General features: G+C 42.3%; 1 protein-coding gene across 5 annotated transcripts in view; it reads right to left on the bottom strand.

Annotated features, from left to right (window-relative positions):
• Positions 1-20,204, bottom strand: part of diaph2 (diaphanous-related formin 2) — a 539,224-nt gene that overhangs the window by 391,213 nt on the left and 127,807 nt on the right. For all 5 annotated transcript variants that reach the window (XM_080774225.1, XM_080774228.1, XM_080774227.1 and 2 more), the window contains one exon: positions 10,526-10,665. In XM_080774225.1, coding sequence (XP_080630351.1) covers positions 10,526-10,665 — 140 coding nt within the window. The remainder of the gene's footprint in view (positions 1-10,525; positions 10,666-20,204) is intronic.

Below are 20,204 nucleotides of genomic sequence, written 5' to 3'. Positions count from 1 at the left end.
CTCTCTCTCTCTAACGAGTGACCTGCTCTGCATGGGTTTTTCATACAGTGTCCTCCCCTCTCTCTCAACGCAATTGAATGGACTGGACTTGATGGGTGTTGAAAAGCCGGTCGTTAGGCTACTTTTTGTTTCCGCGGGCCGCGGGCGGGCTACCATTTCAGTCAGAATGGAAACAAATAGAAAAACACAAATCCTGCGACCTGTGGGGTCTACACCCATACCGCCGAACAGATTTTATAATTTGCCAGAATTCCATGCCTTATTTCTCCTTGACAAGTGACACAGCAAAGAGAGTTATTCTTCTTCTGACGCCCAGAGGGTGGTTGAGGGTGGTTTGTAATAACACTGGGAGTCTGGAGAGTTGAGTCCCACAGCACAGCACAAAGAAAGAAGGGGGAAAAATTACTCTGGTGGAGAGCTTCAAACCCTGCTTCAGTTCTGTCGCTGTGGCAACAGCAACAATTTATTTCATGGCCCCGACAGGTGACGTCTTTTTACACACACACACACACACACACACCCACCCTTCTGCAACCGTCCTGGAGGAAGTCGGAGCTGGATCGCTGTGCTGGGACAGGGGTTTTTTGGCTGGGGAGGGACCCCCGAAAATGCTTTGGCCATGTCTCACGACCCCCGCCACCAATACAAATAGACCGCTACAATGTCCTTAATAATAGAGAAAATAAAATACATCATAAATAAATACTGAAACCAGATATAATCATTAAGGAAAGGTACTATGTGTACTATGTAAACTCTAAATTTCCATTTTAACTACCCGTCAGTGGGGAGTGTTGGCTGGGAGGAGGAGTAGGACTAAGGCCCTATACGTCCTCTCTGGGGGGGGGGGGGGGGGGGTACTACCTGTCAGTGGGGAGTGTTGGCTGATGAATGAATATCAACATCCTAATACAGGGGGGTCAAATTATGACAGGCAAAAAACACTTTGTTTGAAATACACTCATGCTTTCCAAGGTGTGATTTGGGGTCCTAAAGATGAATACAAAATGAGTATCAACATCCCCAGGTCTCATGACATCATGTGACATCAGGGATGAAGATGTGGAGACCCTGATGTCATAGTAAATGCGACCTGCTGTCGCAGTTAAGCCAAAGATGGTTTATGTATGAAGATGGGCCAACTTCATTGGAGCCACTAGACGTGAAATGGTACACAAAGACTACAAATGGTCTCCTTAATAATAGTAGGCGTGGTTTGCTTCTCCCCGACCTCAAATCTCACGAGAGTTTGTTACTGGGATAAAGAAACTAAGTAGATTTTCTCCTGATTTGTCTCGCTAAAAGAAGCCACTTTACTATGAATATCTTGTAAATATTGTGTGCCTTGTGATGATTGTGTCCAGTATTTAGTTCAGTGACCATGGAGTTAAGGAATGGTTCAGAAGCTGTGTTCACGTTCACTCTCCCATTGGAAATTAATAGACTTCAACATTCTTCCCGTCTCCTAATAATGTTACCGACCACCTCACGCAGATACAGGAAGTAAAGCAAAGCTGGCCTCTCTTTCTAATTCTCCTCTTGGGTTAAGTCCATATGGAGATCCCTGATGTCATCACTATTGGCCAGCAACTCTACATCTGACGTCAAAAACTCAAACCCTTAGAACTCCATATATGAATATATTTCAGAACCTGACATTCCATATGTTGATCCTTCCCCATCCATCCTTCCTCTTCGATGTCTCCCTTTTGACTGATACCTGTCCATTCAAATTTCAGGCCTGCCACAAAGTTATTAGTGCAGCCACGCCCGGCAGCCCGGGCGACCTCGCTTCTCGACCTCAGGCGTCAAGTAGATTGTCTAGTTCCACAATTTTCATATTCTTACGCTATTGTTGAAAGGATAGAATTCTTAAATACGTAATTTATTTGTATATAGGTTATTTGTCATATCCACAACTTCAACGCCTAAAAAGTCAAACATTTATTTTGTTCATTATGTGTGTTATGTTCCACTTCCAACACAATTAAATTGTTAGTTGCAATTACTTTACTGTGACAATATGAATCGTCATGTAAAATGTCAAAGTTGTCACAGCTCCAATACAGGACTGTAATGCTCCGTTGTTTTTTTATGTTATATGGTTTACACATGCCACTTGTTTTCATATTGACCTAAAATATGGCGTAAGAGAATATACCTTGAGGTTGTTTGAGGTCATATCAAGCACTGATGAAGTGATACGGGACTCTACTAAGAGACGCCAGGTTTTACAATGTCATATCTCACATCATCAAGTCTGATTTAGCGGCGCAGAGCACCACGCTGAATCACAGCATGCATACAGATGATCAATTATGGATGATTCACGGAGATAGGCAGCCATTTCCATATCAGACAAGACAGAGTTGATACAGTTTCTCGTGCAATAAAGTATCTGCATGGCAGACAGAGTTGGCACCTGACCGTCTAAATAAAAAATCCAGCTTCGGCGAGATCAGTGCAGTGTTGTCTAATCATTACCAGTATTGATTGTCGACTAAAACTAAGATGAAAAATGTTCGTCGACTACCTTTTTCCACTGACGGAAACTAAATGGAAACTAAATCAAAACTAAGCTATGATGATTAAAACTAAGACTAAATATATTGACAATTTCGTCAACAAATAAAAACTAGACTAAAATGTTAGGAAGGGACTAGTGGACAAGAGATCCAGTATAAGTACAGGTGTAAAAACAATCATTACGACGGCATCAAGGCCCGCCAAAATGCATTTTAGTCGACTAAATCAACTGTAGATTTGGTCGACTAAAATCTTATGATATTTAGTCGACTGAAACTAGACTAACACTAAAACATTCCGGGTGACTAAAATGTGACTAAGACTAAATGAAAACAATTCAAGAGACTATCATTACATTAACCAATTAAGACCTTCTAAATCAGTGGTTCTTAAATGTTTTCAGGCCAATTAAGGACCCCCAAGCTGACAGGAGATTTGTGTAAAATAAATAAATGAATAAATAATAGTCTATGTACAAGCAGGACTAATTGACGCGCTCTGATCTTGTACAGTATATCTGCTATTTTTGAGAACTACCGTTCTAAACCACTGTTCTAACTATAAAACTCAAATCTAAAATGACAAAGATGCTTTCCCGGTTTTAATGGTTTAGAACAGTCTGAGCCTCTCAGCACTGGCCGTTGCATCAATGCCCAACCCTGTATGTACTTTTGCACCAGTGCCAGGCAAGATGCCAGGTCTAAATCATCATTCATTGTGAATTACAGTAAGGTGCTTAGATGATTTTTTTTTTTTTTCAGGCAATCCAAACAGTCAACAAGCTGAAAGGGCTGATGGATGTGCTGTTTTGTGCTAGCATGAACTGAACTGGCTGTATGAGACACTGAAGGCTGGGAAGGGGAGAGGCAGTAAGCTAGAGGTGAACTGAACTGGCTGTATGAGACACTGAAGGCTGGGAAGGGGAGAGGCAGTAAACTAGAGGTGAACTGAACTGGCTGTATGAGACACTGAAGGAGGGAAGGCTGGGAAGGAGAGAGGCAGTAAGCTATAGGTGCCACTAAAGGCATGAGGAACAGTCAGGCCCTGCTAGCCACCCCTAGAGGGTGTGCTGCCCCTGACATCCAAGTTACTACTTTTTCAGCCACGTTAGTTTTACGGCAATCCACACATTAGATTTTGAGATAACATTGTGTGCAAGTGGAAATCTTGGCCAAAGAGTGAGAAGGCAGCATAAGAGCGGTACTAGAAAGACATCAACATTTTGGGTTATCATCTGGGGAGCACTACGTCGGTGCATATTACAGGCCAATCCAGCCTGTTGTATTTGATAGACTTGGTTGGAGACCAAAACATTGGGCGGATGAGTGAAATTGCCATCCTTAGAGCTGCCATGAATCGGGTGGATAAAAAACCTCTCCAACAGCAATTTAGATTACATGGAATACACGTGACCAAAATAATTCACTAAAACCATAATAAAGTATACAATATAATGGTTATTTTGATCTTATACCAGATTGACCTGTCAAATTTTCACGAACTAATAGTCTTTTTTTTTAAAGCATCACGGACGGTATCACTTGGTGGGTAGTTAATTGTTTCTCAGTGGTTGCTCTGTGCTGATAAACAGCCTCCTGTTAGCCAGGCATGGGGAACTTCAAAGCTCATAATAAGCCCATTACCAGCCCTCCGTGTTACCTCCAGAGTGCACAGCTACAGGCATTCAACTGAGGAAGGCTGGGGAGACGCGATAGATGCAGGGAACGCCACGTGTGGTGGAGATCCTCACAACCAAATGCACATCTTCACTATCCAGTCAGAGAGAAAAGCTAGCGTAAGCGGAATCCTGCCTGTTCGCCTCGTCCACACAATGCAATGGGGGGAAAGAAATCCTGTTAGAAAATGGCCCCTAAAAGGAATGACTCAGTCAAGCCATGAAATACAAATTTGAAGGTCCATGATATAGGATATAGGGTGTAGAGGGAGACAAGGAGGAGGTCTGGAAGAGACCCCTAGTGGACTCTGGTAAACTAGCCCATTAAAGACCTGAGGCTGATTCTACAAAATGTCTTCTAAATCCTGACAGTTTTCTGAAATACTTACGTTGCTATGCCAGTGGTACTCAAACCTTTTCATGTATTTATCTAAAAATATTTTCTTCCAGGGTCCCCGAGCAGTAATATTTGACATGAAAGTTTAGTTTATAAAATACATTATAATTAGGATTTGCCCAAATGTTCAAGATTTAAAAACAATTCCGGATCCACAAGCTCACAGCACGGTACGAAGTGACGCGCAGTGAGCATGTATATCTGCTATATTTGAATACCCAAAGCATAAAATAATGGTTAAAAAAAATATAAATCCCGGTTTTAATGGGTTATAAGTGGTTAAATAATGTCTTGGGGATGTGGATCAGGATTTGACAGAGTCATAGTGTAATACTATTAAGGGGAACTCTGAATGTGTGTGCTGCCTCCCAAAATGGGTAAATAAATAAATGCTCACCTCTGGCATTCTCTCATTCATAAAAGGGTACTGATGGAGTAGAGTGCCAGGTCGATCAGAGGAAGTGAGCTTTATAAACGCTCTACTTCAAAGCAATATTATAGGAACACAGTGGACAGAAAAAAGGAGTTGAGGTACAGTATCTTGGCATAAAATACAAAGCCGACAGAAACATGAAAATGTTTTTTTCTTTTTTTAACCCACAATTTTGCAACCCATTTGTTCACCCAGTGTCAAATTATCTAATGTAATCATGAGCACTATACACTTCCTCTGCCAACCTGGGGAGGGAAGCGGACTGACCTCATGCTTCCTTCTATGCATGAGTAGTCCAAGCTGCTTCTTTTCACCTGCAGGGGGGAGTTTCCCCGGCCGGACGTAGCACGTGGAAGGAACACGTTATTCCGACCAGTTCCATTAATCCACTAATCCACTCAGTCAGGCGCCCCGGCTGGCCAGGGGGAGGTAGTTTAGAGACCAGGATTAGCCCACTGCATGTTTTTTTGTGAGGGTATCTAGCCTAGGGGACACGGGGAGTACATGCAAACTCCACACAGAAAGGCCCCTTCGCCAACCCCTGCCTCGTGTATGGGCATGACGATGGACTTTCTAATCTGGTCGGTGCAAAGACAAAACTGTAATGTTTTACTACTACTGTCTATTGTGATATTGGACATTGTGGCACTTTTCGAAACTGCACAAATAAAAAAGGGGTACAAAAACAGTTTAAGGAAATTGGCTGCCATGAAACACCCATATACTTTCACTTAAAATAAGAAAGAAGTAATTATGTGTCACAGTTGCTATCTCACTTCACAAGTCTCTTCAGAAAGGTGAAAGAAAGAGAATCAAGCATTAATAATTGGCCATGGATTTCTCTCTTTTGTTTTTCTTCTTTCCAGAGTGAAGTGAAAAAGGAAGAAGCAGCCTAGAAGGAACCGTGCTGAAGGGATGCGAGTGCTCCAGGCAATGGCTGCCATCTGTGAGTGGATCTGTGGGTGGACCTGCGTGCGGCTGCGCGCCACACACACACACACACACACACACACACACACACACACACACACACACACACCTGTGTGGGACTGCTGGGGAGGTAAGGCCCCAACCACCTTGGCGCTGTGGCCACCTGTGCTGCCAAACAGGTGCTCAGCCCAGCCAATTAAACTATTACACAAACACAGGCCTCTGGGAGGAAATTAGCTGGCTGCCCGGAAATCACAGGAGCAATACAAAGCAACAGTAAGCACACCGAGTGTGAGACACGGCACTGCATTCACGTTGAGACTTTAATATTCCGCGTCCTGGAATCAGTTTGCTTAACCACTATGGTCCTCATTCACAACGGCGTTTACGCTCATAACGTTACGTAACGCTAGCGGAAAGGCATTTACGTGGATTTCCCACATTAATTTGGAATTCATGGAAATGGCCGTGAACTTGACGCTCACGTAGGTTGGTCGGAAACTCCGCCAAATCCTAAGGGACCTCTTTAGGTGGCGGAGAAATCCACGCAAGCATACACTTGCGTATAGATTTATTCAGAAGGCTTTAGTCTTCATGCTGAATCAATAAATTGTTCCCAAATCTCAGATAAAATATGTAGGCATGTGTCCCCAACATATTGGTCGATCAGCACATAAAAAAATAATAGCCTATATATATATATAAAAGCCGAGTGCACTTGTATGCCTAAATGCATGCATTCTAGGCAAGTTAGCCTAGAGTCCCATACAGAAACTGCCCCGCAAGCACGACACCTTGCTGTGACTGATGAAACGTCTTTAATTTAAGATATCTCTGTCAAACAGTTCTAAAACATATTTAAGTTAATTTAAAAAGAAGTGAACATCCTTGACTGTCATCAGTGCTACTGGCATAATGTTCTCCTAGGAGCAAAATGTAGATCTATATTTCATCCTCTCCAATCTCCTCATAAATAATTGTGTCTCTCTGACATAAAACTGTGTGCTCGAGAGATCTGAACTGCATGAACAAGTGCAAGACAATTTCATACAGCAAGTTTGTCTTGCCTTGTCAACAGTAGGAGAACTGGAATACTGAGAAGTAATCAGCCCTTGGCTGTACAACGCCATCATTAGCATTTGCTGCAGTGAAAGTTGGTCTCTGTACTGAAGAATACATTGCTGTGAATAGTGATGTACTCTAAAAGCATGCAGTATAGCCAACCAAGGATTTAACTATAACTCCTGCTAGGGAGAATTATGTTGCCAGATGAAAACAGTGGCTTCATCAACAGGACATTTGGACAAAGGCCCCATGAAATATCACCTTCAAAAGGCAGGCAAACTAGACTTTATCCACAGGTGGTAATGCAAACAATAATAAATGCACTGTTCTGATATTTTCACCATGATTTTTTTCTAGTATACAAAGGTTACATTAACATAGTGGAATCAGAAACACTGCACCCCCAACATTTCTCGGAATTGCGAGTAACCTTATCTATGCTTCGAGACAATAACGTGTCCCCTCCCATCTCATTAGGTCTGGGGGTGGGGGGGTAACAAGAGAGTGTCAGGCTGAGCAGGAAATGGTGGTGTTGGCTGACACTTCCACTACCATCCCCAGCAGGCGCACCCCAGGGCGCCCATCTCACTTGGCCATCAGTGCGATGTTATTCCTCCGTAGAAGGCCAGCTCCTTTATTTTTGTGGTCACAAGTTCAGCCGTTTGTAAAAATGCCCAGAAGGCAGCCCTGGCCTGTATGGCGTCCCTGCGGCACTGGTTGGCCTTTCTGAGTGAAAGGTCTGACACGAGTCGCCACAGCTAAGTGTAGCTCGAGACTGTCTTTGCGGCTCTTCAAATCACTGGGGGGGAGAGTCATTCATTTATCTACAGTCCAGTTCTGTACCTCTCAGGGTTCTGTACGTCTGTTCCTCGCAGGTTTCTGTACGTCTGTCCCTCTCAGGTTTCTGTACGGTTTCAAAACCTTTCAGGCGAAAGGTAGGTCTGGAAGCCACACCTCTGATGGGTGGGGTTTAGTCTTAAGGGGTGTGTTCTTTTTCACCCACTGTGTAATACAATAAATGGACAGTAGGTGGCAGTAGGACAGAGGCCAGAGTAACTATACATTCCAGCTTGCAAATTTAACCAAGTAATTTGCTGCTGTCAAAGCTGTGAAACATGTAACAATATACCCAGCATTACTCAACCTTTTAATTTCAATTTACCGTAGTATTATATATTATATTATAAAATATCTGTGCACCTACATTCCAGCTTGCAAATAGTGCTGCCAAAGAGGTACATTTCAAACAAAAGCACAAGTCACTGATGTTATGATATGGTGTCATGTAATTTTTTTTTATAATGTAATAGACAAAGGATAAAAAGAAACTTCCTCAGATCAGTACAAAAAAAATAATTGTATTTTTGGCCTAATATTTTGTATTTATAAATACGTTTAGGCATTGATTATATAACTATCAGTGTTTATTATTTAAACAACTAGTCTTTGTGTGGATGTGTGCACATGCATTGAGCCTGTCAGAAATGGCAAAAGATAAGTGATATTTATTATATAAATATATATATTATATTTACTTGAGGATTGGCCCTACATTGCAGTATTGATACTGTGTTTTTGTAGTTGTTGCAAATGTTAATGTTAAAGCATAGAGCCTGTAGGTGGTGGTTAATGATGACTTTGGAATGCAGTGTCTTTTCCTTCAATGAGTCTACATGCACTTCTCTGTGAGACCAAAGCTAGTATTAATTCAACCCAAAGCTAGTATTCATTCATCTTTGTTTCTGGGTGGTTAGGATGTAAATACTGTATAATGTCGCTGGTTTGCAGCAGATCAAATAAATGCTCCCACTGGAAGGTCTCTGTATCCCCACACCCACGGTCCTGTCCACATAAGAAAATATCTGCCACTCATCTGATGACCACTTTATATGCACCATTCATTGATTCACATTAAGAAACATCTCTCCAACCGTAGGCTGGTAAATAATTGAAAGGATGTGCTGTCATTGAGGGTTCCTTTGCGCTTCTGGGACCAAATTAAATTTGAAGATCCCATTTACAAAGCGGGAGAACTTCGGTAGCGGGTAGGAGACAGAGCTCTCAGAGCCAGCGCTGCCTAATTATGATTGAGTGAGGAGCTAATCAAAGCTCTGCAGCAATAGCCTATAAGCACAAGGAGACGGAAGAAGAAGAAAAAAAAGGAATTATCTTAAGTCTAGCTTTAAGTAGACTCCAAACATAATAAAGAGGGGAAATGGGGAAGGGTCACTTTTAATGTGGGCAGTTTGGGGGGCGGCTTCTACACACGACACATGGTTGATCTCTGGGTGAGAGGAATGTGCTTATTAAGGTCTCAGAGAATGGCTCGTTTTCTGATGTGGAAAACTAGACTTCCTATCTATTAGAGTCTAATGGAAAGAGTACTGTGGGATGTCAGACGTGCCTCCAGTGACTATACGCTGCTTGGACTCATTTGGTCAGCCACACTGACATTGCCTATGCTTGTTTAACAGCTGATGCTATGGGCTATTCTTGTTTAACCAAGCCGATCACTCCACATGGAATAGATGCTGTGAAGTCTGCTGACACATACCCAATTAGTACCGGATGGACCAGCAGGCACATACTGTGGCACTGATTGCGTAAAGTTTATGATGTCTGGGGCAACTTTTAAAAAATCCATTACTTTTCAGGAAAGGGAAAAAAACAGCCAGTGTTCCAATGAACGCAAAGGTTATTATTTAGTTCCAAGCTCGTGTTAATACCTTTTCATTAGTTAAATATTTGTATTACATGACTTGGTTGAATGCTTGATTCTGATTGGTCAATCGCTTAATTCAGTGGTGTGTTATTTCTTGATAAAGACCGCTCCACTTCCCTGGCCACACCCGGCCATTTCCATCAGGACAGGTTTTCCACCATTTAGAATTTTCTTAAAACACACTTTTGTGTCCTTCACCTAAAGATTTTTTCCAAAGCTCACAAAAATCGGTACAAATCTGGACCTATCCGATTAAAACACCACAGGCAGAATTCTGATCTCTGAATTGTGGCCGTCATTCGGGCGTAATTGTCATCTAAAGTTAGTGGGAGGGGCCTATTTTACCAAAAATGCAACAAATCACGAACGGAATGTCCAATCCATGTAAAATTGAATCACATGTCACGGGTAGTTTAATCAACACAGAGCCAAAAGCAATTCCATTTTCATTCATAGGAGGTGCCGCAAATGCAAAAAATGTAACCTTTTGTTGCAGAAATATGTTTTTGGGGGGGATCCGCTCCAAATTACTTGCACATGATCACAGGGGTGACGTGACATTGTAATTGCCTAGCAAAATTAGTGGGAGGGGCCTATATTAGCGATTGCGGCAACCACACTTTGCAAATTTTGAAGAATTGCATCTTTCTAGTTTATATTTAATTTGTCAGTAAAAAAAAGGTAGTCAAAGAACGTTTTTCGTCGTAGTTTTAGTGGAGGAATCAATCAACACTGTGGTAGAGTACAGCACAAGCCCATGGAGCGGTGAGTACTGACCTGACTGGGTTGCTGGTCAGGGAGACCCTGAGAGACTCCAGGCAGTTTAGCAGCTTGTCCTCTGTGATACCGGAGCGCAGGTCATGGACATAGTCCTGGGACGAAAGCGTAAACTCATGCTTGCTGTTCCTCAGTCCACCCTGCAAAACAAAGATGATGGAAGAGGATGATTATATCACATTATGCATAAAAGTTATAGTCACCATGACGACGGGAATATGATAGAAGAAAACCTTGAATGGGGAGAAGAAGAAAAAAAGAAAGCAAGATGATTTCGGCACAAATATAAAGTGTGTGGGTGGAAGGCCGATTAAGGGACATGACATAACAGATTTGCAAAGCCCTGGAAAGTTAACAAAAATAACCGAGGCAGATGCAGGAACAGAAAATAAGCATCTCTAAAAGTAAAAGACTATACAGCGAAGGTCCATTAATTACACAGAAATATCTTCCCTAAAGATGACCAATGTTAAGAATAGAGGCTAATAACTGCATTACTCCTTGATATTGTTCAGTTCATAGATTCTGTTGCGCAAGTGGTTGCTTTCTTTGGCAGTCATGAGGAGTGATGATTTAAATCTTGTTCAAACATTTCCAGGGGTGTTACTGATCAAATGTTTCAGTTAAGTTAACATATCATTAAAGTGGATGTAAGTGATGTTTTGATTTAGATTTTTACATTCTGATAGTAATCATTGCTGCTATAGTGTTTGTTCAGTAACAGGGGTCCCCCCCTATAGTGAACAAAGAATTGTATCAAATTGTGAGCGATAACTCCACAAAGATATATATCGGCGTCAATTTGATAGCATTCCCAGTTCCAAATTTGTCTTCTCATTTTTTGTCTCATCACCGTTTATCCTGTCTCCTGTAAGGAGTTCTATCTCCTGATTGCACAAACTTGGTATCCCATCACATTGACGCTTGCATAAAGAGAGCCTGCATATTGACTGAGACAGTGACATACACCCAGTAAACAATGCACAATATGTATTTGTTGACACACAATACTAATGGCGCAGTGGAGCCACAGAACTGCTCCATAACTCATGCTCTGTAGGTACAGATGGTTTCATATTACGGTGCATGTGAAAACATGCAATCTTTTGTCAATATTTTTATGGTTATTTTATGAGCGACATCGAGAACAGTAAAACTAATTTGAAATAAATGTAGAACGCTTCTCCATTCTAAATATCCGTAATTATGTTTTATGTCAAGAATGTATTGGGGATAGTTTTGCTCTCAATTGCGGTAATATAAATATCTGCACCAAGGTAACATATTATACAGAAGACAAAATCCATTAGTCGAAGTAATGGCACATCCATGCAAAAAAAAGACCAAGCTATCAAACCACTAATTACATTGTGTCAAAACTGTTTCCACAGGTTCTGAGACATTTTTAATGTATTATTTCACCACTGTCACACACATACAGAAATACCAGTGAGACACATTTGGAATGAATGAGTCATCTTCTGGGCATGTCGTCAAAGAAACCCAGGTTACAGAGGGGAAAGTATATATGGTACTGCACCAAACAAACCAAAGACAGGATGCAGACTGCAGAAACACTACCAGAAATGCTGGGATCAGATGACAAGTCAAAGTCATCTTCAATGTATTCATCCCCAAACTGTGGGTTCCCCACCAAGTGATCTGTCCAGGCAGTTTGGTAAGTAATAAGCTAGCTCATTTATCTGAAGGGAAGAGAAGCGCCTAATGCAGAGTCAGAGTGAAACAATCAGCTTGGTTTCTGTTGGCGAACGGCAAGGGGAGGGTGGGGGTGTCTGGAACAGAGCGGTCTGCCTTCAGGACATTGGTGAAATTCACATTGGATAGATGTGATCTGAGCTCATGGTCTCATTATTCTAATAATGACCGGACACATTCGTGTCAGGTCTATTGGCCCTAAAAATCACATTGCCAACACCTGCAGAGATGAAGCTGTGTAGGAGGCAATGCCTCCAGCACTACCAATGTCAAGACTGCTTCTTCATTATCATATGACAATTCTGAGCACATATATATAGCCCAGAGGGCGCAAATGGTACTCTATTTCTATGGAGAAGAAAGCATATACCACCAGAAAGGTATACAGCTGATCATTGTGGTGCTGATTACAAGAAGATTTATTTTCCCATTATTGTCCATAATTCAAAATGAGCCCTATTCTACTTTGACTACTCGCCAACCTTTCGGGTGAGGTCGCACAGCTCAGGGAAGACATTTTGTGACAGTTTGTGCTGAGTGTGCACTTACAGTTAATTATCAGCTTTTGTACCGTCTCCGTTCCCCAGTTTGTTCTCCGACTCCTCGCTCTATCCGTACAGAAGTACAGTACCATTCATCTCCGTCTCTGAAGTATATTTTGAAAGGCAGTGACATGATTGACCCAGCTCTCACCTGGCTGATTGCAGTTATCACGCCAGGTGAAGAGAGAATCCTTTCTCATTAACGTCAATATTTCTCACCGGCCCGTTTCCCTCAGCTCAAAGCTGGCTTTCATCTCGGCACCTTTTATGCCCCAGACTTGTGACAGTCTAGGGTTGATCTGCACTGCACTATATGACTGGAAACAAAGCTAGATTAGAAGATAGACAGGCACACGCACACTCTTCATCATCAAAGTCTTTTCCCATTTATACAATGGCGCATAATAAAGCATTTATACGGCAAAGGTTTGTTTCAATTATAGCAGTCACAATCACAATCTCCCTTGACTTTACTTTTTCTTTTTACTTCAAGAAAAACATTACTGTTCTTTTAGTTCTGGTTTTCTTATGGACTTGTGCATGTTTTCTCTCCCGTCAGTCTGTGCGTTTACAGGCACCCTCCCAGTAGGCCAAGTTAGAACCTCCGTCTCAAAGTTTTCAAATTGGTCTAACTCTTGAACCGTAATAGTTGTACAATAAAACACAACTCTCTCATTTACGTCTGACAAGGTTTTCTGGCATTTCGTGTTTTCATCAAAACACACCATTTGCTACAGACTTTGCCTAAATCTCACTAAAACTCACAAAACATACTGGTGACTAATGCAATGATTATGACAAATTGGGCATCTGATCTCCCTTAGCGATAGGGTGAGAAGCTCAGTCACCCGGGAGAGACTCCGAGTAGAGCCGCTGCTCCTCTATGTAGAAAGGAGCCAGATGATTTTGTTCGGGCATCTAGTAAGGATGCTTCCTGGTCGCCTCCCCAGGGAGGCGATCCAGGCATGACCAGTTGGGAAGAGAAGAGACCACAGGGCAGGCCGAGGACCGTGCAGGGATTAGAGCTCCAGCCTGGCCTGGGAACACGTTGGGTGGGGAGACTGGGATTCTCTGCTAAAAAATCCGGCTCACGTGATGCAGGATTCACTTTTTGTTAGTATAGGACATTAAATCTTTTGCAGACCGAGCATGAAGTTTATACAGCGGCATCTACAGTATGCTGTGTGTATGGCCTAAATGTAGGACAATTTGCCCAAAATAGCATTTTGTATTAATGTGGTTAAGGGTCTTACATGCAACCAAATAAGATACAACAGAGTGCCAGATCTTTTCGACACATGACTTCCTGCACAAACCATTCTGTAGACAGAGAGAGATAGAGGGCGGGGCGGTATGAGGAAGATGTTTTTCTCTCTGCGATTCCCATCAGAAGCACGGCTATGTCCAGAAAAGCCGGTGCTCTGGTTTCACTGTGTGTGCTGTGCTCTGACCTTTACCTCTGGAAACCAAAGACAGTGACCATAATCTTCTGCTTAATGACCCCAGTCTAAATCAATGGGATCCTATGGGATGATATCAACATTACACCACTGCCGCAGCAGCAGAAGCAGTGAAACACCAATCATGGCGAGCCGTGGTACCTGCTGGCTATTGGCTAATAGTATTTTTCCTCCTCAGACACAAAGAAATAGCCAACAGAGAAAAATGTTGAAAAAGACACCCCAGAGCGGGAGAGAGAAAGAGAGGGGAGCAAAGGGTTGAGAGGGGAAAAGAGGAAGGAAGAGAGGGAGAGCGAAAGAAAGAGAAAGAAAAGATGTGTGAAAAGAAATAGATAGTAAAGTGAGACAGGACAAATAGGGAGAGAGAGTGTGTGTGTGAGAGAGCGACAGGGGACACGGCAGAGGACAGTCGCAGCCTTTTGACCGCGGCTGAGAGCCTCATCTCCTGCCGCTTATTGAATCCCCCTATTTGTCGATAACAGTATTTCCTGCCAAAGAAAATAGTGCTGGGAGCAATTACTTCAGCGAGGCCTGTCAATTTCATTTTGGGGCGTTAGGGGAGACCTTCTCTCTCTCTCGGTCTCTTGCTCTCTGTACCCTGGGAGAGTTAGGGAGGTGCGCTGCCTGCTGCGGAGGACAGGGCACGGTGGCGATGCCAAGGTGGGCTGCACCTCCACATGTCATCCCCACCTGTAATGAGCCTATAACAAGATGGCAGCTTCCGCGCCGTGCCCCGGCGGTTTGGGGCGTGCAGGCACGTGCAGGCACGTGCGCTCTGGAAAGACTGATAGATACATTATTCAGTTTCTTTGTCAGCTTACTGTGTGTGTGTGTGTGTGTGTGTGTGTGGGGGGGGGGGGGGGGGGGCCACAGTGGCGACATTGTCTGGGAGGCTGGAGAAAAGGGTGGGAGATGGCGGATTGTCTCCGCTTACTTTCTCTCTATCAGTCGCTCACTTTATCTTTTCTCTCTGTGTCGGTCTTTCGCTAAGCCAGGCAAACAAACACAAACACATAAATGAACTTTGAACCCCTGTTTACCCAAAGTCTCTCACAGTGCTATGGCTGGAGGAAATCAGTGCATGTGTGGCGGTGTGATTCACACCAGCGTGAGATCAGCTCCTCAGATGGTAGCCTTGAACTCGGCATCATCTGCCTCATTAAGTACCCTCACTATGCTGATATATTGTGTGCGAGCGTGTGTGTGTGTGTGTGTGTGTGGGGGGGGGGGGGGTATGTGTGTGAGTGCTTGTGTTGTGTGTCATTGTGTGGCATGTACGTGCAACACATGTCTGTTTTTCTAGTTGTGCCAAAAAAGTGTCACTTTTCCCTTCACCCGTTCTTAATGACATAATTTATCAAAGCACTATAGCGGTTTAAATGCTTTTCCAACGGCACTATCACGACGTTCTTGACCCTGGAACGGTGACTGTGAAACTGTGACGCACCTTCTAATTACCAGCAATCGTCGCTCATTCGGTACAAGTTATTTTGTCAGTGAAGGTACAATGATGGATGTACTGTAAACACAAATACACAGAGGGGTCGACAAGAGCACTCTGCAACAGTCAACAAATTAAACAGTTACAGGTCTGCAAGCCAGTCACTCTCATTTGATTCGGGCCATGGCCAACTTCTTTGTGTTTATTTATATAGATCAAGCTCAGGTCTGACTCGTGGCTCTTTTGACTTTTATTGTGCCCATATACACACAGGCAATGTCTTGTTCAAGGATAATAAAACTATAAAACCTTTGTGCTAGTCATTTATTTCTTAGAATCTTTACAGGATGTTTTGCCATGTCTACTTATTATAAGTGACTTTGTTCTTGTTTTTCTGTAAGGTCACTTGGAAATAATGGTTGGATGTTGCGTTTTTTGGGGCTTGCTTCCTAATATTGGTTAAATCAATGGTTAAATCAAGGACCGATCGGGCGTGCCTGACAAGCCTAAAGTTGTCAGGTGATTTAAAAAAAGGCAGGCATTAGTTGTAAAATAGTGCATGTGAAGGACATTGAGTTAACAAAAAACTATTTGATGCACACGTATGCATTTACATGTGACAGGTAACCATTCAGAGCATCAGGGAGAAGGTAGAGCATGCCAAGCTTCAAAAAGTTAATTAACATTAAAGGGCTTCGAACATAAAATGCAACTTAAAAAAAAATTGTGGGGTGTTTTTTGCGTTGCTTTTACTATCCCCACAAACACGCGATTTTGAACAATCAGATTTGGTCGTACGCGTGATGTCACGCAGATTTAGGCTGATTAGGCCCACTGGCAGAGCCTGACCAGAGCCTTTTGTGGTGGTTCTGGAGAACCGTGGGTCCGACCGACTCAATACCTGGCACTGCACTCCCTGTGGGGGTGTGGAACGCGTGGAACGCGAATGGTCAAACGGTTCTCGAGTTACGTGCATTACAACCGTACACACACGTACGTACACACACACGCAGAGACGTGGCGCATTATTATTATTATTATTTTTTTTACAAACAATGGATGTGATCGATGACAGATTACATTTGGTGAAGAGGTCTTTGAAACCTTCACCTCAAAGAAAGGTATGTTCATTTTCTCCCTGCTTCTCTGTAACGGACGGACTACCTAACTCTTAGTTCTGCACGTGTGTGTGTGTGTGTGTGTGTGTGTGTGTTTTTGCGCAGGGAAAAACCATTAGTGATTTGATTTTGTGTCCCTCTGAGGTTGGGCTCGGGCTGAAAAATTGCATACTTTGTCAGGTTGGGGCCAGTTGGGGCTTGAAAACCATGTGCCTGGGCCGGGCCAAGGCTGGAGTGTTTTGGCCTGTGTGCACTGTGCAGTACTTTAGTACTGTACCAATATGGGATAGAACAAGTTTGTATGTAGAGTAAATTCAAATGCAGTTAATCAAATAAAGAGTTGTTGTCGTCCCCGCCCCCCGTCCACCTCTGGCATGCTGAAAACCCAAACACTTTGACAAAGTAATGTCTACTAAATGAAAACATTACTTGTCCAGATTTTTTTTAATTTTTATGTCATAAATAAAGCAATGCCGAATGGAGGCTAGCAGGCGGTGACTCATTATTCAGTCACTTGAGATGACTAACTCATATTTACTGTACAGCACTTGCGGCTGTGTGCGGAGGGAGGGGGTCGCAATTAATTGCACGATGGAGCAAAGGCATGCACATACACACAAGCACGCTAAATGTTCAATAGTGCCACCGCAATGCTTCTGATGGAACAGAAGGCTTGAGAAGAGGAGCAGGGACATGATACCCAAGTGAAAGGCCAGCAACAAGCTCAGAGTGCGTAATGGCTATAGTATGACTGTTCAACGCAAGTAATGAATCCAATCATATTGAAGAAGAAGACGAAGAAGAAGAAGAAGAGAAAAAAAGAAACTAATGAAAATTCTAATTACTTTTGCTTTGTGTGTGATTAATGAAAATTACCAGAGCACCCCACTGATCTTTGGAAAAATAATACAGATACAATCTTAGCAATTAGTGCACATCACACACTATGATAACCACAGTATAAGTTAATTTCCTTCTCATTAGGAGCAGGCTGATTGGCTCGGGTGGGAGGGCACTGCAAGGGTCACAGGACAGTATACCCAACCATTGTATGCACACAATGGCACAATGCTGCGCACATGTTTGTATTACTATACTTGTGAGTTATGAATGCCATTTGTTACACATTTTCTTTGCCATTTTGAACCCTAACCCTAAAAGCCAAAACTTTATCAAACTTTCTGCTGATTTTGGTGCCCGACATCAGTGCGCAGTGAATAAATAAGGCAGAACTCCAACCCCAACCGCTAAACCTAAGCTCTAAATGTCTAACACTAACCCCTAAAGGCCTAAACCTAACCTCTACAAACATGTCTAACACTAACCCCTAAACCTAACCTCTACATGTCTAACACTAAACCCTAAAGGCCTAAACCTAACCTCTACATGTCTAACACTAAACCCTAAACCTAACCTCTACATGTCTAACACTAAACCTCTATATCTGTCTAACCACAACCTTCTTTCATCTACAAAACAACAATTTATATTTCTCTTTATATTCTACTATACTTGTGGCTCGCACAAGTATAGTAATAAAACACACACGCGCACACACGTTTTCTATGCCTATATTTTATATGATCTAAATTGTGGCATGTGACCACAGTCCTGTCTCTGAAAGGTCAGCAGGAACACGGATCAGTTTGGCTGGATAAAGACTTTTTATTTTTTTCAATCGCCCTACTTAAAGGACAGGTCCTTGCTGCCGGCAGATAAGGTGTTTCATCTTGCCACGAGAGCAGGGTTCCTGGCACAGTGTGGGCGGGGGCTTCCAGCAACTCACCATGCTTTCTCTCTACTCTTCCCATGTCATTGTCTCAATTTTGCATTCTCTATCCATGTCCAGGGGTTGGATTTGCGGTTGGGGGGGGGGGGGGGGGGGGGGGGTGGATCCATGCCTCTGCCCTACAGCCATCTTATCGCCAGTGGGGGCTAAATATGTTTTATCCCCGCTTCTGGTCATACTGAATTAAATACATGCATGCATGTGTCTGATAGATAATATCACAATTTAACAATTTAATTAAAAATGTAGGTTGACCACATTAACTCCGTCATGCCTATTTTTGGCAAAATTGTCATAATTTGTATAAAATGAAAAAAATGCTGATCTACAAGCTTACGTGAAAACACATTGCGATGTGTTTGTGATCTTGTAGATCAGTTATTGTTGGTATTTTGTCATACAAAGTATACCATCTCTGTCAGGTGGAAACCTCACATGTCCACTGTTTTTTTTTTAAAATAATTGCTTAAATAGCAGACCGACAAGCTCAAAACGCCTTTAGAGCTTGCAAATCTGCTGCTACTTTTGTGTGGCGCGATAGTGTGATCAAGTATGGAGTCATTTCCCAAAAAAAAAGTTAGAATATAGGTTTCTGCTCAACAGTGACGACATAAATCTTACAAGTAACTGGTTAAGAAAATGTCCTACACTGAGTTTTTTATTTATTTTTTATTATTATAATTATAAATAGTATTTATTTTATTTTTTCAAATGGAACCCATTCCACGCCTATCTATTTCCAAAGAGATTGTTGTGTGTGTTGGAGGGAATAAAGGATGTATGATTTAGTAGAGATTGTTGTGTGTGTTGGAGGGAATAAAGGATGTATGATATGCAGCGGTGCACAAAACCGCTGCGCATGCATCGTCACAGCGTTTGCTGCGCGGTAGATCAAAGGCAAAAGATTTCACCAGTTTTAATAAAAATATGCTACACTAGTACTACCAAAATAATTGTGTATGGCAAAAAGAAAAGGAGACAGAGCGAGACAAAAAGTGTGTGTAGTATGTGTGTATGTGTGTGTGCGTGCGTGACACACACACACACACACACACACACACACACACACACACACACACTGTTGCATTGTTGAAAGGTCACATTTGAAAAGCCACAGGGCAGCTCAACCAAGGGCATGAATAGATACTGTCAACTTTTTTTTATCCCAGTTTATTTATTCATAACATGAATTTATACAACGATATGTTGGGATGACAGGGAGACCATGTTCAAATAAATGGGTTTTAAACATTCAAAACAAAGCAGAAACTGTAGGAAGTCGCAATTCTTTGTGTGGACAGCAATGGCCATACAACACTGCACAGAAATACTGGTTTTAGGGCTGCAGTGGTTATTCTATCAATTACTATTGATTAGTCGAATAATCAAGAATTGTATTTGCTTGAATAATTGTAAAATTTTCATCACTATCATCAAATCAACACAGAATACTTTTGAATTGTTTTTTTTTAATTGTACCAAATCGATTAGTCTGTACAGTATAACCACATAAAGCCCTAAATGATACTCATGCAACGGCATCACACAACAAAATAGCTGATCTACAAGCTCACAACGCATCGCATGGCGCCATGTTGTGAGATTGTAGATCT

Source organism: Protomyctophum bolini (assembly GCF_963924005.1).
Source record: "Protomyctophum bolini genome assembly, chromosome: 10".
Lineage (NCBI taxonomy): Eukaryota > Metazoa > Chordata > Actinopteri > Myctophiformes > Myctophidae > Protomyctophum > Protomyctophum bolini.
Note: the sequence above shows the minus strand (reverse complement) of the source record. Positions and strands in the feature narration are given on the sequence as shown.